Source organism: Plodia interpunctella, chromosome 14 (genome assembly GCF_027563975.2).
Source record: "Plodia interpunctella isolate USDA-ARS_2022_Savannah chromosome 14, ilPloInte3.2, whole genome shotgun sequence".
In the NCBI taxonomy this organism is placed as follows: Eukaryota; Metazoa; Arthropoda; class Insecta; order Lepidoptera; family Pyralidae; genus Plodia; species Plodia interpunctella.
Genome location: NC_071307.1, coordinates 4,742,895 through 4,764,063, shown reverse-complemented (window position 1 = coordinate 4,764,063; position 21,169 = coordinate 4,742,895). Strand labels below are relative to the sequence as shown.

At 34.2% G+C, this 21,169-nt stretch overlaps 1 protein-coding gene across 2 annotated transcripts in view; it reads left to right on the top strand.

Moving 5' to 3' along the window:
• The window catches only part of LOC128675247 (uncharacterized protein), a 45,516-nt gene that overhangs the window by 5,660 nt on the left and 18,687 nt on the right, over nt 1–21,169 (top strand). For both annotated transcript variants that reach the window (XM_053754543.1, XM_053754542.1), the window contains exon 2: nt 1,013–1,390. In XM_053754543.1, the coding sequence (XP_053610518.1) occupies nt 1,241–1,390 (150 nt within the window). In that variant the 5' untranslated portion in view covers nt 1,013–1,240. The remainder of the gene's footprint in view (nt 1–1,012; nt 1,391–21,169) is intronic.

Sequence of the window (21,169 nt, the reverse complement as noted above, 5' to 3'; positions counted from 1 at the left end):
CTCTCTTTAAGCCACGTCCTTACATAAGCTATACTTAAACCCCTGTTGAACCACGTAATTTTCAGCACATTCAGCAGTGATGCGAATTTATAGCAACATTTTAATTCACAACATTGTAAATGTGTTAAAGTTGCTTTAAACAAGGAAAGTAGTCGACATTATATACTTCCAACCTAATATGCACTAATATTATAAAGAAGAGTTTGGCATTTTTGGAACTACTCAATCGATTCCCAAGTTAACTTTACCAGTAGATGGCTACATTATTCCTGAGTGACATAGAGTAACATGACTTTATTTCGATATTCCTTCGAGAGTGAAGCTTCGAGACGCATCTAATATTCAATTAGTAAAAGAATATATATAGAAAAATTATTGAACGTCAAAAAGACAGAAAGAAGTATTCAGAATCACTTTTTAAATATTTATAATGAGAGGATACTACAGAAACCATTCAAAATTTAAGATTCCAATCAATTCATCAATTTATTGAACGTATCTACCAACCTAGGTAATTAATTTTCTCAACCTCTGTTCTAATCAGACAATGCGATCCCGGTCCATTTTCAGTCGGCATTGAGGCCCGACGCAATATGTTAGCTAGATGCCTTCTAGAACTGTATTAGTGGACTGCCCAACTAATTAGTTTTGGGCACACTCCCTACATACATAATACTGTTTGTAATCTACCACGTATTTGGTAACATAGAATAACTACTTAGTCTTCTTTACTAATCTACTCAAAGATTTAAATAGCCTTACGTTTCCTTATGTGTCATATGTAAAGAAATAGTATCGAACCTATTCAGTTGATCTTCAGGCTATTTAAGAAAATAGAATCATACCAAAAACATTTCATATAAATATTGCCAATTCTGGGATGTTGTATAAGAAAAAATTTAGATCTCATTTACACTCTTCATGAAAACTCAAACATTTAATAAAATAGAATATATCTGTAATATGAGAACTTTAAATACACATAGAAAAGGTTATATTATTTTGGTTTCAGATGCTGAATCGGACGTTGCGCGAGTACATAGTAGAATTAACGTAGTTAATATTTTTTACGCTAATTTATAGTACAAACGTATCGAACTTATCGCTGCCAACTCGCTATTTCCTCAATACATCAGTTTTATCAAGTAGTTTAGGCGAAAACAATGCCAGAGGTACTCGTAAATAGCTGGTATCTTGGAGGTTGTGATTTTTCGTGAGAATAGAGGGGTGGGGTCCGGTAATGTGTGAAGATAAGGAGGAGACGCGGAGTGAGGCCCCGGGGCCGAGCCCCAAGCGACTGTGCTGGCCCCGGCGGCCCCCCGCGCCCCTGCCCGACACTAGGGGGCTCTGCTGTGCCAAGCTCCTAAGGAAGAATGGGAAACCTAAGAAGGTAAGTGATATCATTATGGACTTATTGTTCTTATTGTTTGTGGCATCAAAACATTTCAGTGTACGTTTCACGTGTATGTTAGTACATTTGTATATATGTGACTACATCGTCTATTCTTTGTAAAAAATTGAATGTTTGATTCGAAAGATCCATATGTACTTAATTTTTTGAAATATTTACTTGCTATATGTACCTAGTTTAATTTAATTTATATCTTGACTAATTTCAGAACAAATATTGTAATAGGTTTAAATATGACAATTCTGAATATGGCCATATTTCAAGGCAGGGTGGAGCCGAGCTCGAAGTAGATTTGGCCCAATCGAAGTTCCCAGTCACGGTGGCTGGCTCACCGTACTTACGAAACACATCTTTCATACGCCTCCCGAGGTTATTCTGAGACTATTCCAGTCTTATTATCGAAGTTTCAGACGGTGGAATAATATGTACATTGTATTAACTCTTAACTATGAAGTCAAATAGCGCGACCAAGGAACTTTAGGCCTCGTTTGCACGAGCGTCTTTTCGACGCGCTACGTTGGCGCTTTTATAACGCTGTCGATATAAGTGACAAATAAACACAGATAGGTATCTTATTCAAGTATGTTTAACGCGATTTGAAAATGCGCACGTGTAAAAACCAGAAATACGTCGCGTTACAAAAGCGCTAACGTCAATCAACCTACTGGAAAAAAAATATTTTCCACTAGCTTTTGCCCGCAGCTTCGCCAGCGGGAATTTCATATCAAAATCTCAGTATTTTTTATTTTTATTATTTTTATATGTATTATTATTTTTTATATATTTATTATTGTAAACAACTAAACTTCAACTACAACGTTGAAGTTTCATATAAAAGTTTCTCACCTATATATATATATATATATATATATATATATATATATATATATATATATATATATATATATATACCTATATATATATATATATCGTATAAAAAGTGCTCGTGCGAATAAGACTTAACTATAAAATCAAATAGGGCGGCCGCGGAACTTCAAATCAAATTAGTTTTCGCTGACGACGCGGACGCACTCCTTCGTCTGATTAACTCCCCGCGGGAACAAAAAGGAACGGGGCAATAATTTCTTGATGAGGAATGTAAATGAATCGTGCTATGAGTTCCGTTAATTTTAAATTATAATGTATATAATCTTATTCCTCATGGCTGGCGACGTGGTTACATATGCACACAAATAATTTCTTGACAATATTAGTGGAGTAGTTTGCCACTGTCTTTCCATAAACTCGATGATTGAATATCAAGTTGAGTGCAGGATTTTTTCCTTTACCTTTTATAAGTAGTGATGAATACGTACGTTACTTAGGTTTGTATACAACCTCACGTAACACGAGTAGGATTCGAACATGTTCTGGTTTCGGTTTACAGGCAAATTAACCATTCGACCACCAACTTCAATTTTTGGAATAACTGCTTCGACCAAGTAAATAATAAGTAAATAGTAGACTAATAAGATTATTCTGTATTTAGCTTTTCCAAATCAACCAAAAAATGGTGCATTTTCCGCCCTTGCAATTCGCCAATGCAGTCAAAACTTCAATCTGCTGAGGAAACAGAAAGTCCTCCAAATCAAACGGCATCCGAGAGTGGTTGCAGGGTTACAGTCACTATTTTGCAATTCTAAGTTTGCCAAAGAGGTTTCAATCTTACTAATGTGCCTAGGTGCATAGTGCATATACCTCTATGTACTTAGCGATGGGCTGCAGTGATATCGGAGTCTGTCTCAATCGGCTCGGAATACATTACGAATATTTTTGTACTCCTTTTTTGAATAATGCTGTTTTCGGTTTGGTGAAATAGTGCGCCGTGTAAATAAAACATAGCTTCATAATTTATTTATTTATATCAGAAATGACTTATTTACAATTAAAGCTTATTCCACTAAATATTGTGTGTTTGTTTCTCCGTCTTTTACGTCAATATGAAGCAACGGATTGAGATAGTTGAAGAGCGTATAAAGGCTACCTTACTTCGGGTTGGTTTGATATAAATTTAACATATTAACCAAAAACTTTATATATATAGGTAGCCCTATTTGTATAAGTATATTAATATTTCCTCGTACGTAGAAATGGATAAGAACTGTCTTTAGCAGCTAAATTTTTTTTTTAAATCTGAATTCATGAATACTTGTCGATAAATTTTGAAGTAAACATTAGATAATTAATGTAAATTGGCTCTTTGTGCAAAATTCCCAATCAACAAAAAATAAATTAGATTGAAAACTGTCACTCCACATTACTTTTAGGCGTAAAAGAATTTTCTTACAGTTAATTAAGCTTTGCATAATTAATGTGAAAAAATGACTGCTTCTTAAAAAGTGCCAAGTCTTCTAATTTGTAATTAAGTGTTTGAAATCCTTTGTTGACTTGGATGCTGACTACATAATAAAAAATACTGACTTCAAAGCAAATTCATCCTGCTTAGTTAATTCAAAAAGTAAGATTAGTTATAAAAATATTCATGAAATAATTATTCTGAAACTCAAACTTCTGTATAGTTGATGTTATTAATAAGAATTTTCTCTAATTAGTATAAATAAATATTTTTAAGAAATTGTACGACGTAGGTACATACGTTGAAAATCTAACATTGAACTATTAATATTATGAAAAAATGTGTAATGACAAATATTTATTAAGGCACGAAAATATTTTGAAATGTCTACGTAGATAAACTTAATAAGCAATAAATGTGCACTTTTGAAAAATTTAACCACAACCAGCGTCTTTGTTCCAATAAATTTCCTTACCCTTCAGGCAATTTGGTATAAAGAAGAGATACGTGCAGACATAAGGTAGCTAGGTTATCTCCAGTGGCTGGCAATAAATTGTGGAGAACAGCTTCGGTGAGAAGTATAAGAACTTAGGTATAACTTACAGGGCGTTTTGAAGATCCGTTCACAGTTTATCCATTGGGAGTGCTAATTCCTCTCGGTTCCGAGGATATAAAAGATTGAGAATGGAATCTGAAAGGATAAACCGAGTATCCACTGCAGGTGGAGGTTATCCTGCAGAAAATAGTTTGTAAATTTGAATTTACGAACTATTTTAGAAGAGTTTAGAATAATATCATGGAAAAGAAAGAAAACATTTATTTGCCAAAAAAAGAAAGAAAACATTTATTTGCCAAAGTTTTACCGAATATAGGTATGCAAATATAAATAAATAAATCTAGTTTCTGTCATCATGGCTATATCTATCTTGATGATGGTTATATCTAACTAAATATCTCGATATTTGCCAGAATTTTCGATTCACCTTTTTTTACGTTACTTCACACTGTAGAGAATCGTCGGCGCCGGTAAAATTTCGAATGAACTGTTTTTTGTGTTAAGACATGACTTTTTATGTGCATTTTTTGTTACAATGTTGATATAAGCAGGCTTATACACAAATGATCCCATAAATATTTGTAATGGTTGTGTTATTTTTGAATACGACGGATTAAGAGAGCTATCTACAGTCATTTGTACTTTGTAGTCTGGTTCTCAAGGTGCGTTCGGCATACAAAGCTCTCAGTAAGGCGGACGATGCTAAGCCCACCTAATTATACTGCAGGCGGCGCTTTGTTCAAATTATCCTGTTGTGCTTATTACAGCACAAAGAGAACTAACATTATTTTTCTTTGCAGTTTACCTTCGAATTCTTGTTTCAAATTCAATTCTCGATTATTTTTGCATGGTCAAGTCTATTCCAGATAACTAAGCTAAGTATAACGTACTTGATAAATAACGTACTTAGATTGTGTTAAAATCAAAATGAGAGAGGTGAAAAGTTGAACTTTTACATTTAAAGTTTAACTCTTCAGTGGTTATCCATTTTTCCAAATTTCATGTTAAAATTTATTGCTGTGTAAGACAGCAGTTCATATTAGCTACAATTTACCATATCTGACGTAGCTTTATTCACCTGGGCCTGGGCCATCGAGTGCACGTTATCCCTAAAACAGTTAAGTTAATAAACTTATACTAATATTATAAAGCCTCTCTCCGGAACCACCAATTCGATTTAATTTTTTTCTGTGTGACAGGCACAAGAAAAGTTGCAGTGGCACACCCGCAAAATAAAGTTTTATAGGTATAATACTGTTGCACTCGAAGTGCGGGCCATCGTACCAAAGTTGTAAACTATCGGGCATTTAAAAATGCATCGCCTTTGTCGAAGTTATCGGCTGGTGTGAAGCAATCCTTTACGCGCAGATGTCTAGCTTCGTGTTCTTCACACTTGCTCGATATTGAGCCGAACTAAGAGAACTATTCATTTGAGCGAGCGTTTTATAGGTTTAAGTTGTATTCTATTTGTCCGTCGAATGATTGTTTCATGTAACAATAAAGACGATAAAAATAATATTACTAATATTTTAACAATAATATTAGTATTTTAACAACAATTTCGAATTTATTTATTTTCACGAATTACGATTCTTTTTTTCAGATGTTGAATGATAAATAATGATGATAATGAAAAAATAGCATGTATGTATCATCATGACAGTGTGTTATTTCAAACGGTCAAATATGTAAAAAAATAACATTCATACAACCATATTTCAACATTTATATTGATAATCCATCTTATTACATACCCAGTAGGTAATGAACAGCTGAAATATCAAACAAATATTCTAATTACTGAAAATTCATCGTCTTGATTAGTTTATTTGAATGATGATACTAAACGTATTTACTTAAGATCTATTCAGAGACACAGATTGAAATCTCGCGATAAATTACTGTGACGGAGTCCTCTGTTGTAGACGATCATTTGGTGACCAGCACGCTCTTTGAAATTTTAGGACATTGTATTTGAGTCAAAGAAGTCGTGGAGTTATATATTTTTTTAATTAATGAATTCTGTAATATTAAAATTAGATAAGTACGCGTGTTTGTGACTGTCACAGCGATAAATTAATTTTGACAATATAAAAAAGTTATTTCGTTTATTTTGTTATATTTCAAAACTATTGAAACTTGGCGTTCCATTTTTATTGGAATAATAATAACAATATACGACAGTACGCTTTCAAACAATTCAATAATGCCAACTATTAACTTTATTGAACTAGGAACTCGGCTATTTGACATAAAACTATTCAAACAAGTAATGTAAGCAATCTCAATATCGCCCAGAAACGATAGCGACCTACAGGGCAGGGTCGAACATGTAATTGCCCAGGGGCCCGCGTTGATTGGGGGCCCTGCGTTTGCATTAATACTCATTAATGCAAACGCAGGGACCCCAAAAAATATTTTTTTTATATTTCAACCATAGGTATTACCCGTAGGATAAAGCCTGCTAATTTTACATTTGCTGTAAGTTCAGCTCCTATCCGGCAAGATTCATTGAAAGAGTTTTTGTGGACGTACTTTACATGGAGAAGACGAGAGCTCAAAACGCACGCCCACGAAAAATCTACTGGGCGGATTATTATGAAATTTGGCACACGGGTAGAATATACAGGGTACAGCTAGAATTGTATATGGGTAGTATATCCTTTAATCAATTAGAAAATAACTCATGATTTTCCATAGGGGGTTATAGAAACCTGAGAATTACATTGCTCATGGGCCCGACATGGCTAATCCGGCCCTGCACGGGTTTTAAACGGCGGGTGCTCACTTGGCAGATATGGGTTCTAATATAAAACTCGTTGCATTCCCTCGAGACACACACTGAGACCAGCAAGTATTGGCATAAAATGAGTCTTAAAAGAAACTGCACCCATAATGGTGTTCTGAACTCTTAGTATTTAGAAGAAGACAGACGCTCTACTCGATTATCTCCGATCCGATACTAGTTTCAGATGCGCTTTTCATCGAGTTTTGAAGTATCGATTTGGGAAACTAGGTATTTAACTGGAAGTTTCTGATCTTATCTATCAAAACAGAAACTATAAGTGCCTGTACATGTTTCAATAATTTTAATTTCTCACAGATATTTTTTTGTTATCGTAAAAAAACCGTTAGTATCTTTTACTTAGTCAAATTTTTCAACACAAAATTTATTAACGTCGTCGTTTTATAGAATAATATGACGACGTAAGCGCAAGAAAATTCAATTTTCTGTACCTAATATCTGATATCGATTATTTATCTTTGCGATGAGTACAATAATAAAAAGTTACAATTAAAATCTTTTAGAAAAATGTATTAGACTTCCCGTCGAGACACGATAGGTGAATAAAATAAATTGCACGTAGCCATAAATAATAGAGTTTCTGATACAGATTAGGATTCTCGGCGTGTCGCTGTCATAGCCCAGGGGAGAGTGTACTCCATCCGGTCGTAGTTTTCTCAAATTGAAATCATTGGGATGTACGTGACTTTAAACCCCGTCTCTGGGAGATCGCGAAATAATATTTACCTTTCGATTGCCGCTCTTTTGTAGCCCACTGAGAAGTACAGAAATAAAGCTAACAATTCATTCATGATTTGTTTTTTCACAATTGCCATAATGCTATACTGAAACTGCAATGGTATTTTTTCCATTTAAATTCTAGATCTATCCGTCAGATTTGAATAATTGTTTTGTGATGTATAAAGTAGCAGCAATTAACTGTTTTGTTTAATTCATAAGTATTGAACTCAGTATCGATTTATATGTAATTATGGTTATTATTACGCGATCCACTCTTTCTCTCTCATTTATGGATTATCTCGGTTGCGTTCGGTGCTCTGAAGCCGCGAAGTCCGAAGACAGTGTAAAAAATGCCATAAAATTTTGAAAATTATGCTGTGATTTTATAGAGTGGTCCTGTTCTATGGCGGAACCACATGCCACACGCCACGCCACAATATCCACTAAGCACGCAATAGTCTAAATAAAATATTCTTATGAATTCTTGTTGTAATATCAGAAACTAACTAAGACCATAAACAAAGCACGCTTTTATTACCTGCCAATGTATGTGCTTATAAAATGCATATTATAAGAAACCTTACTTCTTTACCCTAAGTGTTCTACACCTCTACGGATAGCTTCCTTTGAGGTGAAAATTGGTATATATTCCCCAGCGTTTTGTTGTGCGATATATGAGCCGATATTGATTTCACGTCTGAAGAATTGGCTTCGATTTGTGGCTTTCCCTACAGAAGCTATTTGTTATCTTTCTTCTTAGTTTTATTTATCTGCGGTTGCTCGGCCGCTCGGATGCCATTTTTTGAATTGAATTTAACAATGTTAGCTAGAGTTTATTGGAAATTTTGTGCAAAATATTTTGGAGGTCTTTGACCGGGGATAGTCTAACAAAAGTACTTAACTAAATATTTTATAAGATTAGATTAAACCTTTTTTTGTCTTAATATTCTAACTAATATACAATTTTCTATAAAATATACAAAATACAAACTTGAAACACAAGTACAAATTTGAAATGAAAAACGGAGTGGGCCATTAAAATTCACATTCGTTATATTATCTTAATTTTATTTCAAAAACATAATTTCATATTAATATATGGAGAAAAATGTTAGCATTGAACAAAGTGACAAAATATCCAGCAGTACGCAAGTCCAAGTGGAATTGGTGTGAAACGGAATAAAATCGCGGATCACGTATATTCGGAATTCATTAAAGGAATCGGAACGGAATCTCGACGCGGTGACAGGCACGCCATTATCCCATCGCGGACGGGGCCGGGCGCTAAGCAAACACTTCCACTTCACCCTGCTCACAAAGTACACTTGGTACAGAAATGGATCTAGTCTAAAACTTCTTGAACCGAGAGGTCCCGTGTTCGATCACCGGTGGGGTCATGACGAAAAATGACCTTTTTCTGATTGGCCCGGGTTTTGCATGTTTATATTTGTATTTGTTATAAAATATGGTATCGTTGAGTTAGTATCCCATAACACAAGTCTCGAACTTACTTTGGGGCTAGCTCAATCTATGTGATTTGTCCTAATACTTATTATTTATGACGCTGTCGTCGACGACAGCTTCAAATATGGCAAGTATCTAATAAACGTTTTAATTTTAGGTAAAACGCTGCTATTAAATGAGTAAAAGTAAACTATCCTTTTCTTGACTCCATATTAGCTATATATGTATATGAGATGAAGGGTCATTTCTGTTCTCTTTGTTTTTGTAGTATAGCCAATATCAAATAGACTATCAAATTGTATCTTCAAACGTAGCAATAAGGTCTAAAATGGATGGACATAGCCTTCTTATAGTATTGACTAAACCCTTGGCTTAATGTGACGGCGGCTATTACGTATTGAAATTCTGCCGACAAGTGGATTTACCTGTCTACTGATGGCTAGAGCGATATATAAATGCATGAATAACCAAGTCCTTTTGAGTTTATGATACTAAAAAGTTATTAATTGTAGGCGAAAAAGAAGATAGCTAAACAAAATGCAAATATATTTTGGAAGGTATTGTACTTAATGTAAAATGTATATACCTGTCTACTTTTTAGTATAATTTATTTGCTTTATTTTTAACATTCACTTTTATTCGATTTACGACGTCCAATAAACTACAATAGCATATAATAATATTACAATATAATTATTGCGATAGTCTCACAACTACAACTATTACACTTAGCAGCATGCGAATCGTAACAAAATAATATCTTATATTTTAATGCCACAAACAAAATAATTGTAATAAGATGAGATGCTTAATTCCTGTCATGGCTAGTACCTACCTCGGAACAATTCAATTTAATTGCAAAACAAACAAAGGGCGGAGCTTGCGGTTTTCCTCAGATGTTTTTGCTGTAATAAATTAGCTTGATTAGTCACGTTTTTCATCAAAATTCATTTATTTCTATCTCTCTAGGAAGAGCAATTAATTCGTCTGAACCCGGGATTGCGGGGCCAATCGGGAAATTGCAATGGATCCTGAACTATTTTATGTACAGTGAACACAATATCAACTTACCCTCATTGCAAATTCGCCAATATCACTGCAGCAGAAGTCCGTACAAATACGTCCATTTGACACCAAGACGACTGTACTATCCAAACCCTAAATAGGGCTATATAGTAAGTGAATGTGCCTTTCCATCTAATATTAGTCGCATCAGAATGGTTTGGTATTACTACGAGTAAAAGCCAAGCGTAGACAATCAACTTGGTTTATTTCTATAGCTGAACCTTGCTGCATACCAATTCTCCATTTTTCCACACTAAAAAAATATAAAATAACCCTTAGTAATAAAAAAAACATTAAAAAATATATATTTATTTATATCAAAAGTAACTTTCGATATAAATAAAGACCGAATCGACATTTCTATAAGTAATAATATATTTTTAAATCTATAATTTTTATTCCAATTTAATTCCGAACAATAAAGTTCACGACAAGAGTTATTACTCTTGTCGTGAACTTTATTGTTCGGAGTAAAAATAATTTCGGCATCGGAATGTACTCGTAACACTCGTAGCGGGTCGTAGTTCGTTCGTAGATATCTGCTACGACATATGTTCTACGAGATGGATTAGTTTCGTTCATTCACTTCACTGTGATTAATTTATCTATAATGTAGGGCAATCAGTAATCACAGATTTATATAATACTGTGTCAGTAATACTTAATGCACAAATTAGTTACATAGTACACATCAGTACAAAATGTATCGCAAATAGCATAACATAATGACTAAGATAAATTCTTTCCTTTCAAAGTATCAAGTAGATTTTCGAGAATTTACGTAATAAATAGGTATATAAGTACATAGATATAATAAGAGATAATTTATATATTGACGACCTCGGTGGCGCAGTGGTAAAGTTCTTGCCACTGAACCGAGAGGTCGCGGGTTCGATCCCCGGTCGGGTCATGATGGAAAATAATCTTTTTCTGACTGCCCCGGGTCTTGGATATTTATCTATATATGTATTTGTTATAAAATACAGTATCGTTGAGTTAGTATCCCATAACACAAGTCTCGAACTTACTTTGGGGCTAGCTCAATCTGTGTGATTTGTCCTAATATATTTATTTATTTATTTATTTATTTATATTATATAATATACAACCGGTACTACTAGTAAACTAAACCTAGACTAGTTTTTATCATTCGTTGTATGCACAAAACAATGTGGAAATCAAATGGCATCTCAATCAATCTAAAAAATGTCACTTCAACGTATTTTCAACTTCATTTCATCAAAAATCTTTTCTAAACACCTCAACGAAAATAAGATAGACAACAAATATAAAATAACAAAAAGTCTACATTTTCTGTGACTATAAAATGTTAAGACAGTTTTATACTACTTCAGCCGTTTGTGTCCCCTTTCCGATGGCAGTCGATAATATTTGTTATGGCGGCAGTGCTCTGCGCGTAACTTTCTTTATTTAATAAGCAAGAGCCTTCGATAAAATCTTTACATGGGCAATAAAAATATATGCGTACAGCACAGCTTCCATGTAAAATAAATAAAATACAAAAAAGAAACCAAATGTCTATTCTGTACATACTTTATTCATCTCACTTGTAAGTAATATTTGACATTTAATATGACTTAGACGAGTCTATACATACGTATTTGATGAGTTGTGAACCAACGATGGAGAATTGATGTTTAAGTCAAGAGATAGATGGATGGAATAGAATGAATCACATTGTTGGCTACAAGAAATGAACGAGTTGGGGAGAATGGGACTAGACATGTAGCGCGAAACAAGAAAAGACAAGCGGGGAAAAACTAGTTAGAATATATTTATCGAATGCTATTACAGTGTCATTTCTGATAGGTGTGGAAATATACTGATGTACTAATGAGTAAAAAAATCAATGCAAACAGATAACACAACAACAGTAACCATAACCAACCTAAATATATGGTAGGTATGGTATGTTACTTTTTATGGTATGTAACTTCACAAAAATAATACTTTTTACTTTGTAATTGTTTATGTTTTATTTTGTTTTATTATTTGTATTTTTTTAATAAATGAATATGGATGTAAAAACTTAAAAAAAATAATACTTAGTTTGAAATTTGTTCACTCACTATTGTATGCTCCGGCCTATTTTATATTCACGCACAGCAGGGCGGAAGTGTATTTCATTGTCCTGTCGAGAGCCGCAACATGCGCTGTCCTTTTTTAGCCTTTCTCAAAGGCGCGCTACACGTGTTCACTGAGCCTTCACGCACTCGCGCGCTCTGAGGAAACTATTGTAATTGTTACTCTGGGGTAAGCCCCGGGTTAGGGAAATGGCACTGTAAAGACGAGAGGGTTTATTGTGGCCGAAGCCGTTGGAGTGTTAAGATTTTTGTGAAATATTATGGTAGTAAAATTTTAGTTAAAATGTATTTTTTAAGGGTCAGTTGCACCAGTCAACTTTAACGGTAACTTTAACCTGCGAAGAACAGGCAAAGTACGCCAATTGAATTCGAATCAGAGCCCTTTCGGTTCACAGGCGGGCATCTTAAATATTACACCACAACCGCTTCTACGTAACATATTGACAATAGTTCTTTAGCAATTACACAAAATAAACAGATTGTCGAACTTGCTTGCTTGTTATATGCTTTAAGAATATAAATTCGATACCAGAAAATTCACTTTAAAAGTTTGTGCAATTAATTAATCGAATAATTATGCAAATATGAGCGTGTCCGACAAATTTTTAATAAAGTTTCGAAGCTGCTATTAGAATTCTTCAGCTGAAGGGTTGAATCAGCGTGGTCCGGTATATTGTCTCAATTTATCTGAAGGCGAAATCTCACCTTATCATTCAGGCCACGCAACGAGCCCTAATGAAAGACTTCCAACAACCGCGACGAAGCCCTGAATTAACAACTTCCAAATACAATTCCTCTTAAACGAACTTCGTTTTGACGTCGGCAAAGTGGAAAAGTTTGACCGTCTTCATTTTTTGCTGAGGAGCAGAATGTTAAGTATCTTTTATAACAAGACGCGACGCTCAAAAGGATTCGGGTGGGACTGCTTAATTTTTTAAAGTGAGTTTCCTGCTTTGATTGCTCCTAATTTCGGCTGAGAGTCGCCCGCGCAGACGGTCATATTTTATATTTTCATTTAGACGAGTCGTTAAATAAATAATAGTCATTTGTGGCGGGTTTGGTCGCGGCTCGTCTCGGGGTAATTAGGGACAAGCTATCACAGGCGGCGCGCGGCGGCCGACTGATTACTAATTCCGCGACAAAGAACGCTATTTCGCGAAGACGGCTCCGTCACAGATTAAAAATAAAAATATTTTCTGCTTGTATTTTTTCCCCTCAACCCTTTTAAAAGGGGGGTGAAAGATTGTGTGGGATTTAATATTTTTTTTAAGATAATAAGCTGAAAATTGAAAAACATACTCTTCATCATTTTTCTCAAAGAATGACCGAGATTTTACTATGAAATTCACGCAGGCGAAGCCGCGGGAAAAAGCTAGTTCATTAATATTTGGAAAGTTGAGTTTCTTATCACTAAGTTTTATGAGATGCATTATAATTTATTCCAAGAATTCCATATACGGCATTTAAAATGGTGAAGTAACTTCAAATATAACCATAGATGGTTTAAATAATGTCTGCTAGCATAAAAAAATAAAAACTTTAAACAATACTTTGCTAGTTTCCCTAATGGCGACAAGAGCATTTTGTTTGGCAGACGAAGAACAACTCAAATAGTCTGGAACAACTTGCTAGACGCAACGTGGAGCTTGAATAGAAATTCGTTGCACTCGACGACGGAATAAAAATTATGTGGGAGTGACACTTTGTACGGAAACGAACGTCCACAGATCATGATCATGTTTGTCTCCTGCAAAAAGACAGGTGTATTATATTTGGATACTTGAAGTTTATACTAAGATGGAATAATTTATTTTTTTATACTATTAAGCAGGCGCGCGGCCCACCCGATGAAGCGGTCTCCACGTCTGTGGACGCGCGTTGCCTACTTTGTATCACATTATCGTGTAATTACACTCTCTCACATTACAAACAATAAACACAAAAATTGGTGTTTGGCGGTAGAAATAAATGAGTGTGATGCAGAAGACTTTTGTACCAAGGTCTACCTCTGAAAAAAACTCCAAATACAAGTTTAGTTACACGTCTTACTAAACAAATAAAATAACCATATTAGGCTCAAAAGTGGGGTTATAATAATAAAACCTGCCGCTTAATAGTCAGTTCTAGTCATTCTGAGTCCATCCAAATATCATTCCATAATTGGACATAAGATCCATATTATTGATAGAATTGAGACTCAGATACTGACATGTTTCTAGAAGATTGTCTACGACCAGATTGGCTATCACCATCTCAAATTGTATTATTATATATTTACGATGACAATGATAAAAGGAATGGGGTGATGTAATCCATTTTGTTAAGATATATAATTAGTATCGTCTGTCATAATCTATCATCTCTTTTAATTACTGTTATCGGTATTGAAATAGAAATAATACATTCGCAATAACAAGATTATAATCTTATCAATTTATTAAACGCAGCTGAAACTTCTGGACGTAGAAAGAGGTGTAAGAGGCTAAGTGGTCGTGAGTGGTCGTTAAGTGGAATGAAACACATGTATCGACTTTCTTGGCAACAATTGAGTGGTTTGCAATGGCTTCGTCCATTTCACAAATGATTATAAGTCATAGGCAGATGCCATTTCAGCCACTGCCTAACAATTGGATATGATACTAATTTTAAATACTATTAATAGTGGAACCAAAATAATTCCTTTTCGTATCTAAATTAATCAAACCCTTGATAACACACGACAAGAGCCACTCCGGAAATTATATACCGGCCTATCATTAAGTCATACGTACAAATTACATGGTAACGCAATCATCTAGGGTTAGGGTACAATTCGTGTGCATATTAATTTGCCGGGTCATATTCACCGATAACCCAAGCCCATCCAAACACCAATGTTCAAAATATCCTATTTCATAGGGTATGTAAGTAGCATATAGTAAGCTATTTAATTGCGCTGCTGGTAAGAACATGAATAGAATAGATTCGAACTAAATAAAATATTACCTATTTAAAAAAATACATCACCACAAAGCGATGCAATCCAAACTACTGATCGGATCTTGTAAGTTTCGTTCCGTTTTCATTTATAAATATCGTGACGCATAAATTAATTAATATTCCATGTAAACTACCAACCAATTATGGACAAAACTATACCTAATATATGATAAAGGCACCAAACATTCGTTGGAGAATGGTTATTTGCGGACTTCCTTTACATCTTTTGTATTTTCCTAAATGGCTTAAATAAACTGTAAATTATATAATATTCATTCGTGATAACAGACTTCGGGACCTCCTGATTCAATTTCCAAATTGAATGAGAATTCGTCGAGCGGTGTAACAGTTCCAATTTTACTACAATTTAAAAATATTTCGGGGAAATTTAGTGGGTGAAGAATTTACCCTCAATTTGCATTCAGGAAGGACGTTGGGCGAGACGGGCCAAATCGAATCCCCACCGTTACGTCGCGGAAGCCGGGTCAAAAGTCTATTTTACACGCAATTTTGCTGAAAACTTCCATGATCCGGGAAAAGATTGCCAGTTATTTGTTGCTCTTATGTCCCGGACAAATTACTAATGTGTTCAACCAATATTTTTATTTTCATCCCTTAATAAATTTCGTTTTATTATTTTATTCGGTTTGACCAAATTATCAAAAGTCATTCAATCATTTATTTACTTAGATATACTAGGAGACAATGTATGGATTTTTTTATAAATGTGTAATCACATCGTGAACTTAAAAATCGTTTGTTAAGGGAGATCCAGGTCAATTTCAAATGATCATTTTCCATTTTGACCTGGTCTGGGTTCGAACCCTGTATACTAGTCCGCCATGATGAACATTAGAAGCCACTGAAACATAAACCTACCTACCTTACCTACATTTGTTCAGAAAATCGAGAGCCAATCATAAGAAATGAAACGAATCTTGTTCATTTTGCTTTTTTTTCTGCTAGCCATCTGGAATCCATCTCTCGATGTTACAAGTCGTATTTACTTTACATTTCTTGAAATTCTGTTTTCTTTCCGAGGATTGAATACGTTATTTAGTTACGGATAACAAGACATTTGCTCAGCCAATTTGTGTAAGTACAGTACAATGTCTGATCATCTAAATTGGCTTCAAAATTGAATTATTAATTTGTAACTTTACGCGCATGCCGCACGAGTATATTAATTATAAATGTATTTGATTACTTTACATTGTTATCTATCCGATAATTTTAATGGGTTGTTCAGAGTAATTATTGTTTCATATAAACACATTAGGCTGAAATTAGGTCGGAGAATTAATGCAGCAAATAAGTACTTTATTTAGACATTTATTTACTGAGATAATGTAATATATTTCGTAAATATTATACCTACTAGGGCTTAGTACATGATGACAGTGGTAATCCGTACGTTTGGTTAAAGTGTAAGTGTTAGGAGTATCGTATTAGTAAATAAATAGAAAAACAAAACAACAACAAGTTCTTCATCAACTGATATTGAGCAGAAGCAAAAAATTATTTTCACAAAGAAACTGCTGGCGCGCGTGTGAATTTTCCTCGGGCACTTTTTATACAAATTTATCTGACGGGATGCACTATTGTGCAGTTACAAATTAAAGAGATTAAAGATGAGACTACGTGGAGTCAACTTCTTTTTAGATATCGTGAGATGAAATTGCGCAGATTATATATATAAACACTTAGTTAAAAGAAAGTTACATCGAAGTGATAGGTACGCATGGGAAGATATTTTATGCAAAGTTCTAGACGGCATTATCGCGACACAGTTTGCCGTACTTTGGCGGATTCGATATACATTGCTAGTTTTAATTGCAATAAATAAAAGCTCTCATACAAACTATGAAATGTTCTTTGATTTGCATCGACATCTGTCATAGTACGAGTATGTAGCTGGCATAGTATAGAAGAATGCGCGGCAACCCTAAGTTTAAAGAAAAATATGTGAGTGAGTGAGGCATACATATAGAGAGTTGTTTTTTCCTTCTATTGTTTTTATGTATAGAGCCACTGACAAAGGGTCGGATAAATCACATTAGGACACGCGTGAATTGTAAATTGGACATTACTCGTTACACGTCGGAGCGCGTGGACGGGACCCGCACCACAACAATATAGACATGGAAGGTGCACTCGTTTTAAGTTCATAGTTCATTCAAGCAAATATTTGGACATCGGGATTTCGCGACTTCTCTAACACTCTGTTTAATTGTCTTTTTCTATCATCGAATATTCTTTTCATTTGAAATTATTGATGAAGTGTTTTAAGAAGCTGAACATTGATTTATTTGCTAAGTAACTAAATAAACATTTATTTGCTAACTCCATTACGTAAGCTGTGAGATAATCTTGAATCACGCATCCAATGAACATACATTGACATTTTTAATAAAACATTCAAACTGCTGTGTAAAGCAGGCCTTCTGTAGCTGTTTTATGGGCAGGTTTTCAGAATGTGTGAGGTCGTTGATGTGACGGAGTGAGGGTACGAATGTAAATAAATAAATAATATCTGACACAAGCATCAATCTCTAACGGAACCAAAATAAATCGTGATTCCACTTCCGTTAACTTTTTTACAGTCTATCAAAATGTTAAGGGAAAAAATTGAACTAAGGAAGCACTTTAAACACAAACATATATTTAAATCAATTTGCTATGCAATCGATAGTAATAGGTAAATTGAACTTGATACTGTACGATTATTACATCCTAATAGAGATAATTGGTTTATAAAACATAATCTGGTAGATTACGATATAAATACTACAACAATAACAGCTAGTCTCCAAAGTTAACATCGGAAATTTTATAACACAATATACCCAAAAATGAAAATTAAACGAAATAACCTATTTCTCTTCCCAATAAACTGCAATATTTGGGGTAATCAAATAAAATGCGGAAATGTAGTTTGAATTTCGTTTCGTTTTTCCAATTTGGGTTCGGAGCACTAAAACGGTATTTCCGTTATTTCGTTCCATAACTGTATTGTTGTGAAATATGTCGGAGATGGTTAACGAATCGGGTTCAGTTCAGCAGTTATTTTCCGACCAATCAGAGCCGGCATGCTGTAATTGGCGCCCAAGCGAGAACATACAATATAGAGTGTGTAGATTTTTCACAACATATTTTTTTTTTCGATAATAAAATAAATTTGATAAATTGCTTAGTAAGCAATAGTGCATTAAGTAACATAATACGACTTAATACATTTTATACTAGATGACCGACTCAGTAGTGTCATCTATTATTTACTACATTATATGACGACAATATATTTTTCCTACTTCTTTATATAAATACGCAATACTTAATTTAATACATTCAGTAATTTGATACATACAGAAAAAAACGCTAGAATGAATAATCTAATTTAAGTAAAAAATCTTAGATTTCAAATGCAAAATAAATGATCCCTCTGTGTCGTCCTTATTTTGTTCAACGTAACGAGTGATTGTTCGCTGATGTTGCAAAACATCCGCACCGACTGGAAACCCTCCTCGCTAATGATAACTGTGTATTTAATGGATCTTCAGCCACTATTCACTGCTTTTAAAATTATTTTACCTTAAATTGGAAAAGTACTACAGTTATTCTAAATCTTATAATTATAATTTACATATACAGTATGTTACAAGAACCTAGTCCCTGTCATTACATTGTTACCGGGCTGGAAAATGCTGCCTCGTATAATATATAAAAAAGGTCGGTAAATAGGACTAATAGAATAAATTAAATAAGTAATCATTACTATAGGTATTGATAGAGCTCTAAAAAATACAAAACTGAAACCACGGCCTTTATCTTCCGATCTCAATATTTTCGTATTTTGCCGGACATTATAGGCAATATTATGAAATGAGCGTTATTTGTCTCGTTCCCTCGTAAACGTACATCCAATATTGTTGATATCGGGTCCGTAGCACCCCGCATGGCGCTCATTCATTTCCAATTTCGTTTTGATGACTCTCATAATGATATTGTATCTACGTGCGTGGCTGGCTGAATGAGATTTGTTATCATAGACGATTTATTTATGGTTATACAAAATGGCGGACGCATTAAAGAAATCGTTGGCTTAAGACCGGAAAGTCCCAGATTAAAATTTTACATAGAACTACATAAGACCTACCTACCTTAACTCGTGAGTTCTAGTATAGATAAATTTGACCGAATACATAAAAACTCAATGAAAAAAAAAACCTATCCCCCCATTATATTTTTTTCTACGTAATTAGCTGAGGTATAATAATAGGAAGAGATAAATTGTCACAGATATATATTTATGGTTAAACAAGATGGTGGACATTTCAAATTAATATTTCGGTTGGTCAATAAGTTCGTCCGTTTGATTTGCTCAGCGCAGCGTGAATATTTAAAACTGTCAACGTTTCAATGAATAAATTAAATGATTGGACTGGTATAAATGAATTGATTAATTAAATATTTGTTTGAAATATAAACTAAAATGTTACTTCGTGTCAAATAGATAAGTCGTGCCAGTGACAAGATGAACTTTGTCCTATCCTATGTCTGTTTTGTCCTATGTGTATTTGTATGTGTAAAGTTTATTGTACCTACTGTGCTCATTGTTTTATGTGAGTTTTCCTTCCTTAACCTTTTCCGGACCTTTTCTCGCGATATATATCAGCTCAGTATTAGAAAAAAAAGAAAGGAAAAGTCATAAGTATAAAAGCATAATCAACCATCTAATCTAATCCTTACATGCTTGTAAGTAATGTATCTTAGAAAATTTCGAAACTACACAATCTTGTGGAACCATATGAGCACAAGTAAGGTACCTATGCAGTTTGGTAGTACCCGACAAGCCGGAACAATTGAATTATTCCCAGCTATTAAACTCAACGTGTCCTGCCCGCAGTTATGCCTTTGGCAATCGCGCATTGTTAAGTTCCACAATTTATAGGTAGTTTTCATTTTGAGGACCTTTATGATTTGACCCTCAGTGGATTTCACTAATCCACAATGGCAACATATTTTTATTTATTCTAAATTTATTTAAAATTTGTAAAAGGTGGACTTAATGCTGAAATCTTTCTCTGAGAGTCAATTTTCAGGAAAAACTGAAAGATAATTGAATGAATAAAATCGAATATAGACACCTAAAGCATATATATAAATTAACTATTTTTAATAAATTATATATAGATATACATAATTTCATAACATATACCAAAGGTTGATTTGAATTAGCAAAAAAAAAACGAAACAATTTCCCCACATTATACGAAAGAATATGTTCGAAAATTTCAATTTCGAATTGTATTCAAATTGGTTCGTTCCACTTCGTTTCGTTTGTTCCATCGATGAACTGCGGTTGGTACTTAGCGCCCTTTGTGCATTACCGCGTGTGAATCCGCCCCTGGCATAAAAAGCCCGGGGCCCGGCGGCGCATCCCGAGCCGGCCCTGTCGCCATCTACAATGTTGGAAGTTGTATTTCCTCGTAATTGCGAGCGAATACCGTTTTTCATCGAAGTTTTTTCACTGCACTCTGACAGCTGACGTGACTGCTCGTGCGTTCAATGGATACGAGGAACCAGATGCTTTTAAAACTTTATTCTTACTTATTTTGTTTTGTTTTTTAAATTAATTTTAGGTTTGTATGGCCACTTACATTTGACCCATCTTCCTTCATCAATTCCATTGAACTATTAATCTCATTCTACATGAATTTACGTTGACCAAGTTAAACCCTACGTGAGAATATTCTATATCTATGTC